Here is an 18,929-nt window from a genome sequence, read left to right on the forward strand (position 1 = left end):
CACTGCTGCCGCCCGATCGCTGCTCTTGCTCCCCGTGAGTATTGCATGCTTCTCCCCCCCCCCCCCGATGGTCCCTGCCTGTGTCGATGTGGCCCCCCCCCCTTCCCCGCCGCGATCTTGCCCCCCCCCACGAGATTCTGCCCCCATGCTTCTGCTTCTCCGGTCTCCCCCTCTCCATCTGCTCTCCCTCTCCTACGTCCCCTACTTGCCTTCACCGGGTCGTCTGAGGTCTTCCCTGGCCCAATCACGTCTGCCTCCATCGCTGGGTCCTTCCTGGGTCTTTAGACATAAGCTATCCATCTTCCTGCCTGCTGCTCCTGTAAAGCTGTCCATCTTGCTGCCTTCTATTCCTCCTGCACAGTTCTACTGGTTAGTTATCCTCTTGCTAATCCTCTGGGTCCTGTGAGTATAATTTTTTTTTTTTTTTTGTATCCCCTGTCCGTTTTTACACCTCATTCGTCCGTGCGTTTTTGTTGTTTTTTTTTTTTTTGGTCCTAATTTTGCGTCATTTCTTTGCACCTCATCCATGTGTGCGTCCTTTAGAGGCCGAGCGCCGATCAGGGATTCACATAACGGATCGGCATCTTTGCTCAATTTTCGGCGTGACTTTTTTTTTCCGTATCCCCGGTCGCTTTTTGTATCTCATCAGTACGTGCGTCCTGCAGCGGCTGAACAGTGACGCACATCACTGCACGGCGTCTGCCTTTAAAAAGTCAAATTGCACTCCTTCTCTTCCAAGCCCTGCTGTGCGCCCAAACAATTACTTTCCACCACATATGGGGTATCTGCGTACTCAGGAGAAATTGCACAATACATTTTATGGTGCTTTTTTCCCTGATACCCTTGTAAAAAAAAAAAAAAAAAAGCTACCTGGTTGAAGCAAAAATTTTGTGGAAAAAAAAATAAAGAATTTTTCACAGCTCAACATTATTAACTTCTTTGGAGCCCCTGGGGGTAGAAAGTGTTCACCAAACATCTAGATAAATTCCTTGAGGGGTCTAGTTCCAAAATGGGGTCACTTGTGGGGGAGCTCCACTGTTTAGGCTCCACAGGGGGTCTCCAAATGCAGCATAACGTCCGCTAATGATTACAACCAATTTTGCTGTCAAATGGCGCTCCTTCCCTTCTGAGCCCTGCCATGCACCCAAACAATTACTTAACACCACATATGAGGTTTCTGCATACTCAGGAGAAATTGCACAATACGTTTTATGGTGCATTTTTTTCCTGAAACCCTTGTGGAAAAAAAAGCTACCTGGTTCAAGTAACAGTTTTGTGGTAAAAAAAAAAAAAAAATATGTATTTTCACGGCTCAACGTTAGCAACTTCTGTGAAGCCCCCGGGGGTTCAAAAGGCTCACTAAACATCTAGATACATTTCTTGAGGGGTCTAATTTCCAAAATGAGGTCACTTGTGGGGGAGCTCCATTGTTTAGGCACCTCAAGGGGTCTCCAAACCCAACATAGCATCCGCTAATGAGTCCAGCTAATTTTGCGTTCAAAAATTCGAATGGTGCTCCTTCCCTTCCGAGCTCCGCCATGCGCCCAAACAATTGATTTTTACCACATATGGGATATCAGCGTACTCAGGAGAAAATGCACAATACATTGTATGGTGCACTTTCTCTTTTCTCCCTTGTGAAAATGTAAAGTTTTATGGCTAAAGTAACATTTTTGTGTAACTTTTTTTTTTTTTTTTTTTTTTTTTTTTTTTCATTTTTTCCTTCCACATTGCTTTGGTTCCTGTGAAGCACCTAAAGGGTTAATAAACTGCTTGGATGTGGTTTTGAGCAGTGTGAGGTGTGCAGATTTTAGAATGGGGTCACTTTTGGGTATTTTCTGTCACCTCGGCCTCTCAAAGTCACCTCAAATGTGATGTGGTCCCTAAAAAAAAAAAATTTGGTTTTGTAAATTTTGTTGGAATAATGAAAAATTACTGATGTACTTTGACCCCTTCTAACTTCCTAACGAAAAAAAATGTGCCGTAAATTGCGCTGGTGTAAAGTACACAAGTGGGAAATGTTATTTAGTAACTATTTTGTGTGACATATCTCTCAGATTTATGGGCATAAAATTTCAAAGTTTAACAATTGTGAAATTTTCAACAAATTTCTGAAAATTTTCACAAACACAAAAAATATCGGGCTAAATTTACCACTGACATGAAGTACAATATGTCACGAAAAAAAGTCAGAATCGCTGGGATCCGTTGAAGTGTTCCAGAGTTATAACCTCATAAAGAGACACTGGTCAGAATTGCAAAAAATGGCCGAGTCTTTAAGGTGTTTTAGTGGTCGGGGTTAAAATACCACTCTAGTGGTGTGAAGAAAAAAAAAAGCTGGAGTGGTGCTTTAACTCTGTTTTTGTTTTTAGCAAGTCTTCTGTAAGGCTGCTTTCACACTACGTTTTTATAACGCAAAAACGGATCCAGTGCACATGCGTTTTCATTTCAATGCATTTGCAATGGACTCGCGTCAACATGCGTTTGCGTGCGTTATAGTGAGGATCCAGCGACTTGCAGTTTTTTAACTTTTTTCAAAAACGCTACTTGTAGCGTTTTTGAGCTGCGTCCAAATACTGCAAATTGCTGGATCCTGACTAAACAGCATGCAAACTTATGTGAACGCTGGCATGCTGATAGACAGGATCCTGCTTGCTCTACTGAGCATGCCCAGAAACCAGCCTGGCGTGATCAGTCCCGCTCTCCCCCTCCCGCTCTCCCCCTGCCGAGAGCGGCGGACGCTCGTAACCAAGGTAAATATCGGGTAACCAAGCAAAGCGCTTCGCTTAGTTACCCGATGTTTACCTTGGTTACGTGTGCAGGGAGCAGGCAGCCCGGCTCCTAGCAGCTACGGATGCTCGTAACCAAGGTAAATATCGGGTATCCAAGCAAAGCACTTCGCTTAGTTACCCGATGTTTACCTTGGTTACCAGCGTCTGCAGCTGTCAGATGCCGGCTCCGTCTATCACGTTCAGTTCTCCTCACTCCCGATCACATGACTCCAATGCCCGCTCATAAACTTCAAGTGGCAGGATCCTGCAAAATAACTCATGCGTTTTTCTTTGTAAAAACAGGATCCGCTTTTACAGCAAAAAAACGTTCATGACGCATGCTAAAAAACGTAGTGTGAAAGCAGCCTTACCTGTCACGTAAGCAGGACACAGTTTGCTGAAATGTATGGTTCCCTATTAATGGGTGCTATCTGCCAGCAGTGTAGAAGACATTGAGCCACAATTTTATTGAAAGCTTGGAAAAATGTGTCACTTGGTAATCTGGCTTTTATGTACATAGGTGTACTGTAGTGTAAAACACACTGCAATGTTTGTATCCTTTGGTTATAGGCCAAAAACCTGTGTGGCCTGCTCCATCTGTAATGATGAGAACCTGTTAGTAGTTGTGGTTATAGAGCTTCCAACTCTCTGATGGCCTCCACTCCTGACCCCGACTGGAAATAGAGAGCGACAAATGAACAGTGCCACATGTGTAACCTTCCTCGTGATGCTAGGGGAGATCGGGAGGCAGATCCTTGTGTAATTATAATCTAATAATATTTATGCATTTATATAGCGCTGTTAATTCCACAGCGCTTTACATACAACAGCAACACTGTCCCCACTGGGGCTCACAATCTAATTTCCCTCTGAGTATATTTTTGAAGTGTGGGAGGAAACCCAAACAAACGCTGGGAGAACATACAGTCTCCTTGCAGATGGTGTCCTTGGTGGGATTTGAACCCAGGACCCCAGCGCTGCAAGACTACAGTGCTAACCACTGAGCCACCGTGCCGCCCTTATAGATGCATGTTTGGGTCCACTATGCAAAATATTATATGGGGAAACATTAAAAAGGTATAGCAATGGTTAGTAAGTGAGGTATGTTACTGGTGTAAGATGCAGGTGGGTGTATTCACATGTGGCCTGTCTGCTGTTTTCATAATCCCAAATCTCCAGCGTTTTTGGAAAAGCAGACTTCTGTGTTTATATCCCCAGTGTAGATGGCAACCTTAGTCTTCTAATTGCTGCCTTTGTTCCGCAGAAAGTGAAGCCGGGCACCCTTGGTGTGGCCAGGACGGAGGCTATGCACTGTTTGGCATGTGCGGGCTTCCTCTCTGCTGTTTGCTAGCACTGGCTTGCCCCAATGAAGGCGGTGGCTACATGCAAAACCAGTGGACAGAATGATGTGGTGAGCCTCTTAGCCACAACACGGGTACACGGCGCTCCCTAAGTAACAAATGTAATGCTACTTCTTCAGGTTTTGCAGTGCAAAGTCAGCGATTAGAACACTAAAGGGGGGATTTTTATAGAGGCTATATCCCCTTCAAGGCTGTGAGCAGTTTATACTGTCAGTTCGGATTGGCAGACTCCCATAAAATGTACTTGTAGGACGAACACTTTAACCACTTATTCATAAAATGGGTGATCGCTTATCGTGGGGGTCCTATTGCTGGGACCTGAGAATGGAGAACAGGAGCGGGACTAGCTCTGCAGAGCCCCATCTTGAATGCAGTGAGGGAAGCATGCTCCACCTCTGCTCCATGCATGGTCTTGGTCGGTGAATTGGTGATTACCTCCTGCCAATAGACTTGGAAATCACCACTCTTGTAAGGCTATGTGCACATGGTGTATATATACCGTGTTTTTCTAAGACGCACCCCAAATTTAGAGAGAAAAAAAAATGGGGTCCGTCTTATACTCCGGTGTTGTCTTACTGGAGGGGGGCGGTGGTGGAGCGGGGTCACAGGAGGCACGGGCGGTGCTGGTGGGGGGGTCTGTGCCTGGCAGCGGTGGGTTCTGTACCTAGCAGCGGAAGCTGTGCGGGGCACGCCAGTGCGGCGGGTGTCCCAGATGCCCTGTCGGCGGTTCGAGCTTCAAAGAACTGGTGCCCGGAGTCAGTGCATAAGCAGATGGAGGTCTCAGCCGAGAGCTTCATCTGCGCACACGTTGACTTAGAGCGCAATCATCTGAAGCCAGAGCATCTGGGACACCCACCTGTACAGAGATGCCGCCCGCACAGAGGGGGCACCCGGCCGCCCGCACACAGAGGTGGTTGCTTTAATCTGAAATATATATATATATATATATATATATATATATATGTTTGTATATGTGTATATATATATATATGTATATATTACATAAGCACAACTTGTGCTTATGTAACGTAGTACAGCAAGTGCTGGCACTGTGCTACACACATCCATAGGGCAGATTCGAGGGATGCCCGGTGTCAAGCACGTTCAATGGAAGCAGCCCTTAGTGTTTGCAGTATAACATGATTGTAATAAATAGAGCACTAAAAATAAAAAAAAAAAAAAACAAAACACACACAATATATTATATAATATATATATATATATATATATATATATTATATAATATATTGTGTGTGTTTTGTTTTTTTTTTTTTTTAGTGCTCTATTTATTACAATCATGTTATACTGCAAACACTAAGGGCTGCTTCCATTGAACGTGCTTGACACCGGGCATCCCTCGAATCTGCCCTATGGATGTGTGTAGCACAGTGCCAGCACTTGCTGTACTACGTTACATAAGCACAAGTTGTAGGAGCGGAAGAGAAAGGTGAATGGTGCCGGTCAGAGGACGTCATCTGCCCTGGATCTGAGCACACTCATTAGATCTACTACAGTAAAACCACTCCTATTTACTTTGAAGGAAAAGCACAGTGTGGTTGGTGTGAAGTGCGCCGTCCATCCACTCATGAGCCGGCGATGCTTGCAATTTGATCTGCCTTCATTTAAATGGCTTCTGTATTTGGGAATGCCTCGCAGCTTGCTCTGCAGGAACCATATGCCTGCTAATAACACTGGTGTCCGGTTACATGCGCTTGTTTCCTTCCCTACTGGGTGAAGAAAGAATGTGTTTCTAGGTTTGTACTACTTTCCAGTGTTACCTGGGTGGGAGAAACTGGTTTCTTAAAGGGGTTGTCCAGCCCCGGGGTCATTTTCAGCAAACACTACAGCTTGCTAAATCCTAGCCATAAATTTCCAAATATAACATTGAGATAGCGGGTGATAAGCCAATCAGCACGTGACTGCGAGGCTGTAAATCTCATACATCAGGTCATGTGGCAAGCTGAGCCGAACCACAAATGGGACTATTTACTGAGCATTTCTCCAGTGCTGGACAGCCCCTTTAATTCTAGTTTGATTTAGACTATCAATGGTATGGTGGGGCTGAAACCCCACTGCACTACATTTCCTAACATGTACTAATGCATTGGAATTCAGATTTACTCCACACGCACCATTTATCAATATCTGATCTGGCATCTTTAGACTTTAGAAGATTTATGGACAAGGAGTGTGTCCTGTTGATGAATTTGGTGCAGGTCTAACTGTGGGAGAAGTCATGTCTGTACTACAGTGTTTCCCCAAAAATAAAACGTACCCCGGAAATAAGCCCTAGCATGATGCTACAGAGTTTTTCCAGTATGCTTGAAATATAAGCCCTACGCCGAAAATAAGCCCTAGCTACAGTCAGGGCTGGTGTTAGGGGGGAATCAAGCTGAAATTTCTCAGCCCCCCCCTTCTCTCTTTGCTACTTTTTAAAGTTTGCATTCTGAGGTTAAAGGGAACCTGTCACCACTTTTTTGCCCTATAAGCTGCGGGCACCACCACCGGGTTCTTATATACAGCATTCTAACATGCTGTATATAAGAGCCCAGGCCGCTGTGACAACATAAAAAACACTTTATAATACTCGCCTAACTGTCGCGCTGTGGGCCTTTATAAGCGTCTATGTTCTCCGGTGCCTTCGCTGCCTCTTTCGGCCATCTTCGTCCTCATTCTGAAGTTTGGGTGCATGACGCGGCTGCGTCATACTCATTCGCCGGTCCTGCACAGGCGCACTACAATACTTTGATCTGCCCTGCTCGGGACTTGAATGCTGGTGAGTGTGTATGACGTCGGACCCGTAATGCACCGCGGCTTCAGAAGAAGGATGAAGATGGCCAAAAGAGTCGGCTCCGGCACCAGAGAACAGAGACGCCCATATGGCCAACCGCGCGACCGTTAGGTAAGTATTATAAAGTGTTTTTTATGTTATAGGGTCATTCCGTGTCAAGTGGACCAGTGGTCCCCACTCGACGTTCTCCGATTTTGCTGAAAATTTATAAGGATGTACATGTATGTTTGAAAAGAGGTTCTGTAAATTTTTAGGGCCAGATCTCAAATATATTGGGCACTGTTCACCTTTCACTGGAGGCCCCCCCCAATCCTGCGGCTTCAGCTAAGAGGATTTTGCAAACTTTGGCACATAGCCATTAGAGTTCTATACTGGCTATGATGCTGAAATTTGGCATACTAGCTCAACTTTTGCTGCTAAACGCGATAAAATTATTACCGGCTATGACAAAACAATATTTCGGCCGCAATTTTGTGTCAAAGTAGCTTGCAAAACGCCTCGCATAAAATTTATGCCAAACTTTGTCCATATATAACTCAAGACTAAAAACCAATAGTAACTGGTGCTTTGCCCTGTACAACAAACATCTTCATGACTTTGCATTGCTGCAATATCACGGTCAAAGCATATGTATTTGTGGAAATATTCACACCCACATATGATGACAAACTTAAAAAAAAAAACGAATTTTACCTATTTTTAGGTCAAATTTCCCAAAAAGGGTACCCCTAAAATATATTAATTCTGTTATCATTAGAAAGAGCACATTTTTCTCTACAAGGATCATTGGGGTTTTTTTGGAGTCTCTTCATTTAAGAAAAGAAAAATGCCACTGAACATGGTGTTATTTATTAATACGCAATGAATGCTAACTGCACTATTCAAACCCTTGCGTTGGTCCATGGTGGTTATACCACAACCAATTCCCTAAGAATTGGTATTATAATCCTATTAAGAATTGTAATAATGCTGTCTTTCGAGAATTGGCAGCCCCATCGCCTAGGAGCCATGGCTGATAGCCGTGCAAGGCAAGTCGCGGGTGGTCTCTTTATCGCAGGTTCCAAAGCCTGAGGGTGGGTGTCTTTGCCTAGGATCCCAAGCCTAATATTGGGTATCTTTTGTTGGTTCCCAAGCCATAATGTTCAGTCTAAGTAAGTGGTCTGGAATTGTTGCTGAATTTGCAACATAATGGGTTCAGAGAAGCTGTATTGTCGGCCCATTGCTGTTGCAGCCGGTGCTGGAATTATTGCAATGATCGACTGCTCGGGAATCCAGCATGTATCATTTCTCACAGGCCAGTGAAAGAAGCTAGCTGGTCTATGAGGATGCATAAAATGTATTAATGCATCATGGTCGTCGACTGAAATTTCAGAAATATTTCCAATCCACCAGTTCCTATCGTAAATGCAGGCAATGTATTGCCCTGGCTGGAGGTTTGCAATTGGCACAAAAGGCATTTCTGATCTGACAGATCCATCTACATGGGCAATGAAAGATGAAGGGTCATTTGACACCCTTGAAATGCCAATCTTTTTGTCATCAATTTCATTTCTCCATCACTAAAAAATAAATAATATATGCATTAAAATGTAACAATAGGTTTATAGGTTTTTGATTATAATAGACATTGCTAGCAACAATACAACTCTGTAACATGTGATAAGAATCTGAAAATCAATGCATTACGTGCATACATAACACCATGTTCAGTGGCATTTTTCTTTTCTTAAATGGAGAGACTCCAAAAAAAACCCCAATGATCCTTGTAGAGAAAAATGTGCTCTTTCAAATGATAACAGAATTAATATATTTTAGGGGTACCCTTTTTGGGAAATTTGACCTAAAAATAGGTAAAATTCTTTTTTTAAGTTTGTCATCATATGTGGGTGTGAATATTTCCACAAATACATATGCTTTGACCGTGATATTGCAGCAATGCAAAGTCATGAAGATGTTTGTTGTACAGGGTAAAGCACCAGTTCCTATTGGTTTTTGGTCTTGAGTTATATATGGGCAAAGTTTGGCATAAATTTTATGCAAGGCGTTTTGCAAGCTACTTTGACACAAAATTGCGGCCGAAATATTGTTTTGTCATAGCCGGTAATAATTTTATCGCGTTTAGCAGCAAAAGTTGAGCTAGTATGCCAAATTTCAGCATCATAGCCATGTGCCAAAGCTAATGGCTATGTGCCAAAGTTTGCAAAATCCTCTTAGCTGAAGCCGCAGGCTTGGGGGGGGGCCTCCAGTGAAAGGTCAACAGTGCCCAATATATTTGAGATCTGGCCCTAAAAATTTACAGAACCTCTTTTCAAACATACATGTACATCCTTATAAATTTTCAGCAAAATCGGAGAACGTCGAGTGGGGACGATTTTTAAAACTGGTCCACTTGACACGGAATGACCCTATACCCCCGGCCTGGGCTCTTATATACAGCAAGTTTGAATGTTGTATATAAGAGCCTGGTGGTGGCTGCAGCTTATACGCCAAAAAACTGGTGACCGGTTCCCTTTAAACTTGCTTAAGGACCTTTTTGTCACTTTGGTCATGTGACCAATGGCCTCTTAATTGCAGGAATCTAAAGGAACTGAAGACAAGCTGATATGCAGGACTGGCATTAGGGAGAAGGGAGAGCAAACTGGACAGTCATGTTGATGTACCAGAATGTGATATGGCTATATTAGAATAATTGTTGATTTCCCCCCCCCCCCCAATAGCCCATTTTTCGGAGCAAAATATAATATAAGTCCCTGTCTTAAGGCCGCTTTACACGCTGCGACATTGCTCAAGCGATCTCGATGGGGTCACAGAACTTGTGACGCACATCCGGTCGCTTTAGCGATGTCGTTGCGTGTGACACCTTTGAGCGATTTTGAATCGTTGCAAAAACGGTCAAAATCGCTCATCGGTGACATGTTCCCCTATTCTCAATTATCGTTGCTGCTGCAGCTAGCGATGTAGTTCCTCGTTGCTGCGGCAGCACACATCGCTATGTGTGACACCGCAGGAACAAGGAACCTCACCTTACCCGCGTCCACCGGCAATGAGAAAGGAAGGAGGTAGGCGGGATGTTACGTCCCGCTCATCTCCGCTTCTATTGGGCGGCCGCTTAGTGACGTTGCTGTGACGCTGAACGAACCGCCCCCTTAGAAAGGAGGCGGTTCGCCGGTCACAGCGATGTCGCTAGGCAGGTAAGTAGTGTGACGGGTCCGCGCGATGTTGTGCGGCGATTTGCCCGTGTCGCACAACCGATGGGGGCGGGTACGCACGCTAGCGATATCTGTCACGATATCGCAGTGTGTGAAGCGGCCTTTATTTTCAGAGAAGTATGGTTGTACACTTCCCAGAAGATTCTTTAATCCGAACCCGTCAGACCATTCCTTCTGCTCAAAACACGGGCAGCATGAAACTGAGCCATTGCAGCCGGGTATATTGTTCTCTGACATGTTCCAGCATTCCGGAGACACTGTATAGCTTGCAGATCAAGCTGGGGACTGTCGGCAGCAATGAGACTAGTCCGGTGCAGTACCTGCCAGATCTTACTGCACAGCTCTATTGATTGACAGAGGTCTTAAGTGTGTACGTCAGGAGGGGCCTGTAATCAAATGTGCTGAGAGAAGCCGGCTGGTTGCCCCTCCAAACTAGCACCTGTCCTTCTGTGGTCCCCGGCTAGATCTGCAAACTATAGCTTTATGTGACACGTCGGAGCACTTGTGGAGAAATCTACCTGGCTGAAGTTGGCTGACAACTTCCCTTCAAAGTACTATAGTAGGACAATCCGGACTTCATGGACTGTTTTTAGCGGCGTTATCCGTCTTGTCATCTTGAGAAGTATACTGTTGGCCTGCTACTGCCGCAGTATAAAGGGATTATATATGTGCATTTTTTCCCATTCTATTACATTCTCGTCTATATATTTTGTGTTGTAATGTAAACTAGTGAAATCCCCATGAAATTAACCCCTTAACGACCGCGGGCCGTAAAATTACGTCCTAGCGGTCATAATGTTACTGCCCGCGGTCTGCCGGCGGCAGCATGCCACGATTGGCACACATCTCAGCTGATTTTCACAGCTGAGATGTGTGCCTGCTAGGCACAAGCAGAATCGTTATCTGCTCGTGCCGTTTAACCCCTTAAATGGCGCTGTCAATATGTGACAGCGCCATTATAAGCGCGATCGAGGTAAACTTTTACTTACCGCCCGATACCGGAAGTCACGTGACGCGATCACGTGACTTCCGTTAGTTGTCATGGTAGCACAGGGTCATGTGATGACTCCTGTACTACACATGAATTGCTTTCACTTTCTCTGTGCCAGCGGCACAGCAAAAGAGAAAGAGAGCGTATCTGCTGTTTACAGCCTTGTAGCTGTGATCAGCAGATACTGCAAAGCGATTGGAATGCTGATCGCAATTGCCCCCTAGGGGGACTAGTAAAATAAAAAAAAAAAAAAGTAAAAAAAAGTTTTAAAAAAAACAAAACCTAAAAGTTCAAATCACCCCCCCATTCGCCCCATTGAAAATTAAAGGGTTAAAAAAATAAAAAATATACACACATTTGGTATCGCCGCGTTCAGAAACGCCCGATCTATCATCAAAATATAAAATAAATTAATCTGATCAGTATACGGCGTAGCGGCAAAAAAATTCCAAACGCCAAAACGATGTTTTTTTTTGTCGCCACAACTTTTGCGCAAAATGTTATAAGAGGCGATCAAAGTGTAGCATCTGTGCAAAAATGGGACCGTTAAAAACGTCAGCTCGAGACGCAAAAAATAAGCTATCACTGAGCCATAGATCCCGAAAAATGAGAACGCTACGGGTCACGGAATATGGCGTAAAAGGTGCACCACTTTTTTCGGTCAAACTTCCGTTTTTTTTTTTTAACCTTTTATATAAAAGTAACCCTATACATGTTTGGTGTCTATGAACTCACACTGACTTGAGGCATCACACCCACACATCAGTTTTACCATATAGTGAACACCGTGAATAAAATATCTCAAAAACAATAGTGCTATGGCACTTTATTTGCAATTTTTCTGCATTTGGAATTTTTTTGCCGTTTTCCAGTACACTATATGGTAAAACTTATGGTTTCATTTAAAAGTACAGCTCGTTCCGCAAAAAATGAGCCCTCACATGACCATATTGACTGAAAAATAAAAAAGTTACGTCTCTCAGAAAAAGAATGGCGAAAAAAAAAACGGAAAGCGAAAAATCGGCCGGTCGTGAAGGGGTTAAAGGTGTGTATTTGATTTGGATCCAATGCGGAGTGGTTAGATGGCTACGTCCATGTGAATGGCTTGATTGCTGTAGTATGTCGTCGGTGGAGGCGTTCCTATGTGTACAGGCACATTGCTGAGATAAAAATCTTCTCACCAAAAATCTGTTTACAAACTAGATTTCATTGCATCGGCAGATCCCTACTGGGGGGCACATGTGGGGGTTCCCTGTATTGTGATCCGAGCTCCTGATTGTAATTCCTGCATTGAGCTTTTCAGTGACATTACCTTTAGGCTTGTAACTAGGAGTGGTGAAAAAAAAATATGGAAATCAGCCGCTCCTTTTCGCTGAAATCTGGCAGCACGCACGGGCTACAAAGGGAGTTGATGGGACGGGTGCCAAACCCGGAGTTTCCTAAGTAGTTGAGTGGAAAGTTTAAACTGGTTTCCGCTGACTTCCAAATCCTTCTGGTTTCTTTCAGAAAGTAGTGAAACATTTGGGTATCCATTCCGCTATAATGCTGTCCTCCAGGTGAGCTTTCACCAGCAGTATAGACTGCAGTCTGTGCACAATGTCCGTGGACAAAACTGTATCCCCAGGGGGGACCAAAGCCCTACAATCAGCATTCTTCGCTTTTCAGCTACTGGGACAATTGTCTGGAAAGCAGAACATACAAGCGTTACCTTCAGGTTCATTTGTTTCCCCCAAATATTTGTATCGTGGAGAATGTTCCTATAAATCCAGTGTTAATTTGGCATTTACCACTAAAAGAACTTCTGAAGCATGAATGAGTGTTATTTGGTGGCATATGATCGTAATTGGTGACCAATAAGAAACGAATTCCCCCTGTGACCCTTATTACTTGGCAATCTAGACCTGAGAGGGAAAACAAGGAGTCTTGACAGATGGCCCCTTAAGGAGCATTTACACTGCAAGATACTCACATAGGCTGCGGATCACTGGATGAATTAGCATTGCTCGTTCATCAGCGGACATGATCTTTTGTGCAGCATTAAAGAACCTCACTCTCTGCAGCACATCGTCTTGTGTAAACAGGACTCGCACTGCCGACAGCAATGGCAGCCTAGGTGGATTGAGTGATCTAGTATACAGCAGTGCCCATCATTAAGCTTAGACATCTGCAGTTCTATTGTGCTACTGGTCAGTGTGGGTTTATGGAGATGAAACCTCATCCTTTAATGTATGTCAAGTGTCATCCTCCACCCATTCATATTATATAGTCACAACTTCTCGGGCAAATGCACATTTTTGCAGAAGAGGAATCTGTTTAAGGGATTTTGTCAGCAGGTTTTTGCGACCTTCATATGAGAGCAGCATAATGTCGGCAAAGAGATCCTGAATCCAACCATGCATCACTTAATTACTGGCTGCAGCTGTTCAGTGCATTTTTAGCATTAGTCATGTAGCAGAGTCCACAGAGTTGTCCCTGCCCACACCAGGCTCTCTATAGAGATTATAGATCCTGTGAGGCTGCGCTCACTGAATGTATTGGGGGACACTCACTTGGCTGCTATAACTGAGGCACACAGGAATACTTTTCCATTTAAAAGTCCAAATGGTTTATTTTATGCTGCATAAACCACCCTAAAGCCTCTTCCGGCTTAAAGGAACATACACGTAATTACAGGCCGTTTTAATTGAGGTATCACACACATTGATTTGGATAGTCTTTCACATTAGCGCATTAGTACCGGACCCAGCCAGTATACACACCCACGGCTTTTATGGCTGTTACCTTCTGCACAGGTTTCCAGCAGCTTTTCAGGAGCTTGAGCATGGCTCCCACGGATCCTTAGGAAGACTGCCTCTCTGAGATCCCCAACAGGGAACTGTGACTTTCCCTCAGCAATGGATGCCGCGGTCAGTCCAATCCCAGGAGGGCTCCAGCTCCCTAAGTGCAGAGTGACCACAGGTTCCATACACCTGGTCTCTTAGCCAGTGACATCAGGGGAAACAGAGCCCGGCTCTAACCCACATGGACTCCTTCCAGGGGGCCTCCAGGAAGTGAAGTCCTTCATGGCACCCCGAGACCCTGTGACCAAACAAACAGTCTCTGAAATCAGCCCGGACACACCCACAGGGGGAGGTATGTGATTATCCAGACCTGTACACCACACTGGCCAGTGTTAAAGGGAACCTGACCCCTTAAATGCAATACCAAGTCTTGTGGAACTACAGGTCCCATAGTAACATTTTCAGGTTTTATATCGCAGGGGACCTCCTCCACTGCGACACATAGCAACCATTTACAACATTGGTGGTCGCTACCTCCCAATCCACAGCAAGGCTGGAGTCACACTTGCTAGTAACTCGCGCGAGTCTCGCATCGCATCACCCGGCATGGCCTCACACTCTCCGGAGAGGAACATCAGGTGCATAGAGATACATGCAACCGACCCGTTCCTGTCAGGTTAATGTGCGACCGTGCCGGGTGATGCGAGACTCGCACGAGTTACTAGCAAGTGTGACTCTGGCCTAAGGGCTCAATCCGAGGAGGAGGCGTGCAGGTCTGCCTGCATATGAGATTTTAGTCCTGTAATGATGAGGGTCCTGCTGCTTAAACAAACATAGCAAATAAACAAAAGAATGTATATGACAAAACAGACATGTTTGAACTCTTAACCCTTGCAGCATGCTTACTTCAGCTTACATAGCAAAAACCTGCTGACACATTCCCTTTAAAGAGCATTTCCATCTCTTCATTGTGTCGTTCCTCCTCCACATTTGGGAATATGTGGACAGATGTTATCACGTGGGGGTCACTACACAGTAATGTTGTCCAATCATTGGGGTTAGTGTCACGGTGTAGAGGCATACCCTTTCAATAGCTGTCAATTTATTCCTACATTTCCATGAAGAGTAAGAGCAACAGTGAAGATTTGATAGGATGTTCCAGAAGTGATACTGCTTGTGAAACGCAAGCATGTACTGAATCAGAGGTCAGGAGAGATGACAAGTTCTTCCAGGTTCTTCTACACAGGATGGTAAAATAAAGCTGGTGTGATGGATCAGCTAGTCTATATCCTGGATAGAGGTCGCTAGATAGACACTGTCTTTGTTTTAAAAATATATTTCTTGGCATTTTCTTTAAGTTAACACAATTTTAGGCCTGCTTGGCAGCCAATCAGTGAGCTTTAGTGGTGATTAGCGGCTCTGAGAGGCCGTTCAGTCTATACGGGCAGAGCCACTGAGCTCACAGATCAACTGCCAATGTGCAGCTGGTGCCGCAGCTAACGCTAGACATTGGGCCATCTATATAGTGCACAAACCTTTACCCCCCGCAGTGCGTGTGCACAGCCTACACTCCATTCTTTCCCTATGGACTACTGAATGCTGTTCTCACTATTTTCCAGCAGCCCCATAGGAAATGAATCGAGCGGTGGACAGGTGACATTTTGTGATGGGATAAAAGTTCCCTGTTGGGAATGTTTTGTTTTTTTTAATGCTGTCATCTTGTGTGGGTAACAGGTGTCGATCAGCAAGTCACCATTTATTTTTGCATACGGATGACAACTAGTTTTAACTGGACAACCCCTTTAATACATGCCCCATACTGGTCATATGCACATGAGAATACTTGTCACTTGGTGGAGCTATGTAACAAGCTGTCCTTGTATTAACTCTGACTACAATGACCATATTCTATTCTTCACTAAAGATGGAACCGGGTGTAAGTTCTTTGTTGTGGAAAAGTTGGGGATGAATAAATGACTTCTATTATTCCCTGTGCAGCAGTCGTCCAACTTTTTAATAGTGTCCTAAACACGTAATTGCAGCCAACAAATCTATATAAAAGTGTGGTTCTCATGAGCCGGGTGCCTGGCCTATAGGCTGCACATTTACCTGGTGAATGCTAGTGGTGCTATCTGTGCTGCCACCTCAGCTGGAGTAAGGGCCCATTGTCCTGAGCTGTATTGTGTCCTAGTGGGAGCTAGTCTGCAGTGATCAGCAGCAGATACTACAAGTACCCGCGTGCCTCTGGAGTGGTGCCCCCCGCGTGCCTCTGGAGTGGTGCCCCCCGCGCACCTCTGGAGTGGTTCCCCCACGTGCCCATGGAGTGGGTGCGTGGCTCTGGAGTGGGCCCCCACCCCTCCCCCGCGCCGTGCACCTCTGGAGTGGGCCCCCCCTTCCCCCCATGCGCCTCTGGAGTGGGCCCCCCGCGCACCTCTGGAGTGGGCCCCCCTCGATCGTGCACCCATGCCACGCTGACAGCTCTGCGCTAGTCTCATTTGTGAGGCAAACCTTTTATTCTTTGTTTTTCTCTTCTCAGTGGAGGAGGATGGCAGTTGGGATAATGGACTCTCGTACGATTGTCGCACTCTGCTATTCAAGGCCATCCATAACCTGCTGGAGCGATGCTTAATGAACCGGAATTTTGTGCGCATAGGGAAATGGTTTGTGAAGCCATATGAGAAAGATGAGAAGCCAGTTAATAAAAGGTGAGTGTATTGCTTCTTTCAGTGGTGCGAATGTTTCATTTCTTTACTGTCTGCCTTTCGATTTCTTGTAGCTTGTGTCTTCGGCCTCTGTACAATCCGTTCCAGTCCGGTGCACTCTCTTTCTTTGCTTTGCTCTCACTGCTGTTGAGACGCGTGTATATTGGACACTCCGCTTTTAGGCTAAAGCTCGCCTCTAATGTGGTGACACTTGTCATTCCCTGTAAATCATGTAGCTACTGCTACTTATGGTTCTCGATGCGGATAGATTGCAAGGAGCCATGTTGAATTTTCAAAAGGTCGCTGGCAACTTGCTCTGCAACACTTCTCACAATATCAATCATAGCTCAGTAGCTTCAAAGTATACAATAAACAAATTTGTCAAATGTAATCCACTTCCAGAAGTTCTCACTGCGCAGTAGATGCCTACTATTCTGGCAGCCTTCCCTCGCTGCACAGAGGACATGGGCGCCTAGCCCTTCTCCTGTGTGCTAGACGCAGCAGAGCGCGCAGACGTGCTAGCCACTAAACCACTAATGGGCTCTCTCATTAAAAGCCTGAATATTTCTGTCCATATTTATTATGATGCACACCTCATTAGCCGTAGATACAATAGAAATACCGCTGCGCTTCTATGTGTACGTGCTGGAAGCGCAAAGGTTTCCAACAGTAACCAATCACATCTCTACTTTCATTTTTTAAAAAGCTCTAGTGAAATTCAATTTGCACTGTGATTGGTTGCTATGGACAACAAAAAGTTATAAGAGCACATAAAGGAAATATATATCATACAGAATTCTTCAGGGGAGGAATATACACCTATATACCGGGTATAGAGAAGAAGTACCATATTTTTTGGATTATAAGACGCACTTTTCCTCTCAAATTTGTGAGGAAAATGAGGAGTGCGTCTTAAAATCTGAATATAGCTTACCGGAAGGTGAAGAACTGGCAGAGGGCTCAGTGTGCGCTGTTGGTGCGGGCGGCCGGGTGCATGTCGGTGCCGGCTGCCTCTTTGGGCGAGCGTGCTGACTGCCACTCTGTGTGGGTAGCCGGCTGGCTGTACAGACTGTGGTGACTGTGTTGGCAGCAGAAGCTGCGGTGGCTGTGCGGCGAGTGTCCTAGATGGTCTGGGCTTGAAATGATGGTGCCCAGAGTCAGCCCATGCGCAGATGGAACTCTTGGATAAGAGCTCAATCTGCGCATGTGCCGCTCCGGGCGCCATTTCTTTTAAGCCCAGACCGCTGACAGTATCTGGGACACTCGCCGCACCGGCCTGCTCCAGCACAACAACCACCGCAGCTTCCACTGCCAGCACTAAACCCCTGCCAGCACAGCCTCTGCGTCCTGTGACCCTGCTCCACTGCCGCCCCCCTCCGGTAAGACAACACCGGGGTATAAGACAGGAACCCCCCCCTTTTTTTTTTTTTTTTTTACCATTTTTTAACTCTAAATTTGGGGTGCGTCTTTATAATAAAAAAATAACTATAACCATACTGAGGTCTCCTCCTGCCACCTCTGCACCTGTTACCAATGGCAGATCATAGAGTAGATTGAAGGCATAGCCAATGTCAGCTGTACATAGGAGAGTGCAGTGAGCCTGAAGAAGAACCATGGTGCTTATGTAGCTTACAGTGGTCACACGGTCAGCACTGAAGGACCACCCACTTCAGTCAGCAGAGATTCTGTTATGAATAGGTTGGAGCCAGAAAGAGGAGTAAGGCTATGTTCACACGCTCCATCTTTTTTTTTTTTTTTTTTTTTTTTTAGTGCAATTTTTTTTCTTGTGGTCTTCAGCTTGTGGCTCAAAAAATGCATGATGTTTTTGCCACTTTTTTTGTTAATGCATTTTTCAAAGGAGAAACAAATATGATAGGTAGGTAATGGATTAATAATAGCTACATAATAGATAATAGAACATATAGAATAGATTATAAGAGAACAGAAATAACAGAATAGCTTGAGAGATGGATATCTAGCTTAGGCGGCTGACAGCTGTGGGCTGCAACCCTCAGCTGTGTGCTGTACCTTGGCTGGTTGTGAAACAGAGGGGATCCCACGCTTTTTTTTTTAATTATTTGATTTATTTAAAAAAATTTTGATGTGGGGTCCCCCCATTTTTTTTTAAACCAGCTAAGGTACAGCAGACAACTGGGGGCTGATATTATTAGGGTTTGAAGGGCCATCATTATTTGTCGGTTTCCAGCCTAAAAATAGCAGCCCACAGCCGCCCCAGAAGTGGCACATCCATAAGATTCAATTGAGGTAATAAGGGATTAATAACATCCCACAGCTGCTGGTAAGCCCTAGCTTAGTGATGGCAG

At 45.0% G+C, this 18,929-nt stretch overlaps 1 protein-coding gene across 1 annotated transcript in view; it reads left to right on the forward strand.

Annotated features, from left to right (window-relative positions):
- MED13 (mediator complex subunit 13) overlaps window positions 1-18,929 on the forward strand; it is a 196,762-nt gene that overhangs the window by 13,975 nt on the left and 163,858 nt on the right. The window contains exon 3 of the mRNA XM_075336235.1: window positions 16,440-16,608. Within this exon, the coding sequence (XP_075192350.1) occupies window positions 16,440-16,608 (169 nt within the window). The remainder of the gene's footprint in view (window positions 1-16,439; window positions 16,609-18,929) is intronic.

This window comes from Anomaloglossus baeobatrachus, chromosome 2 (genome assembly GCF_048569485.1).
Source record: "Anomaloglossus baeobatrachus isolate aAnoBae1 chromosome 2, aAnoBae1.hap1, whole genome shotgun sequence".
In the NCBI taxonomy this organism is placed as follows: Eukaryota; Metazoa; Chordata; class Amphibia; order Anura; family Aromobatidae; genus Anomaloglossus; species Anomaloglossus baeobatrachus.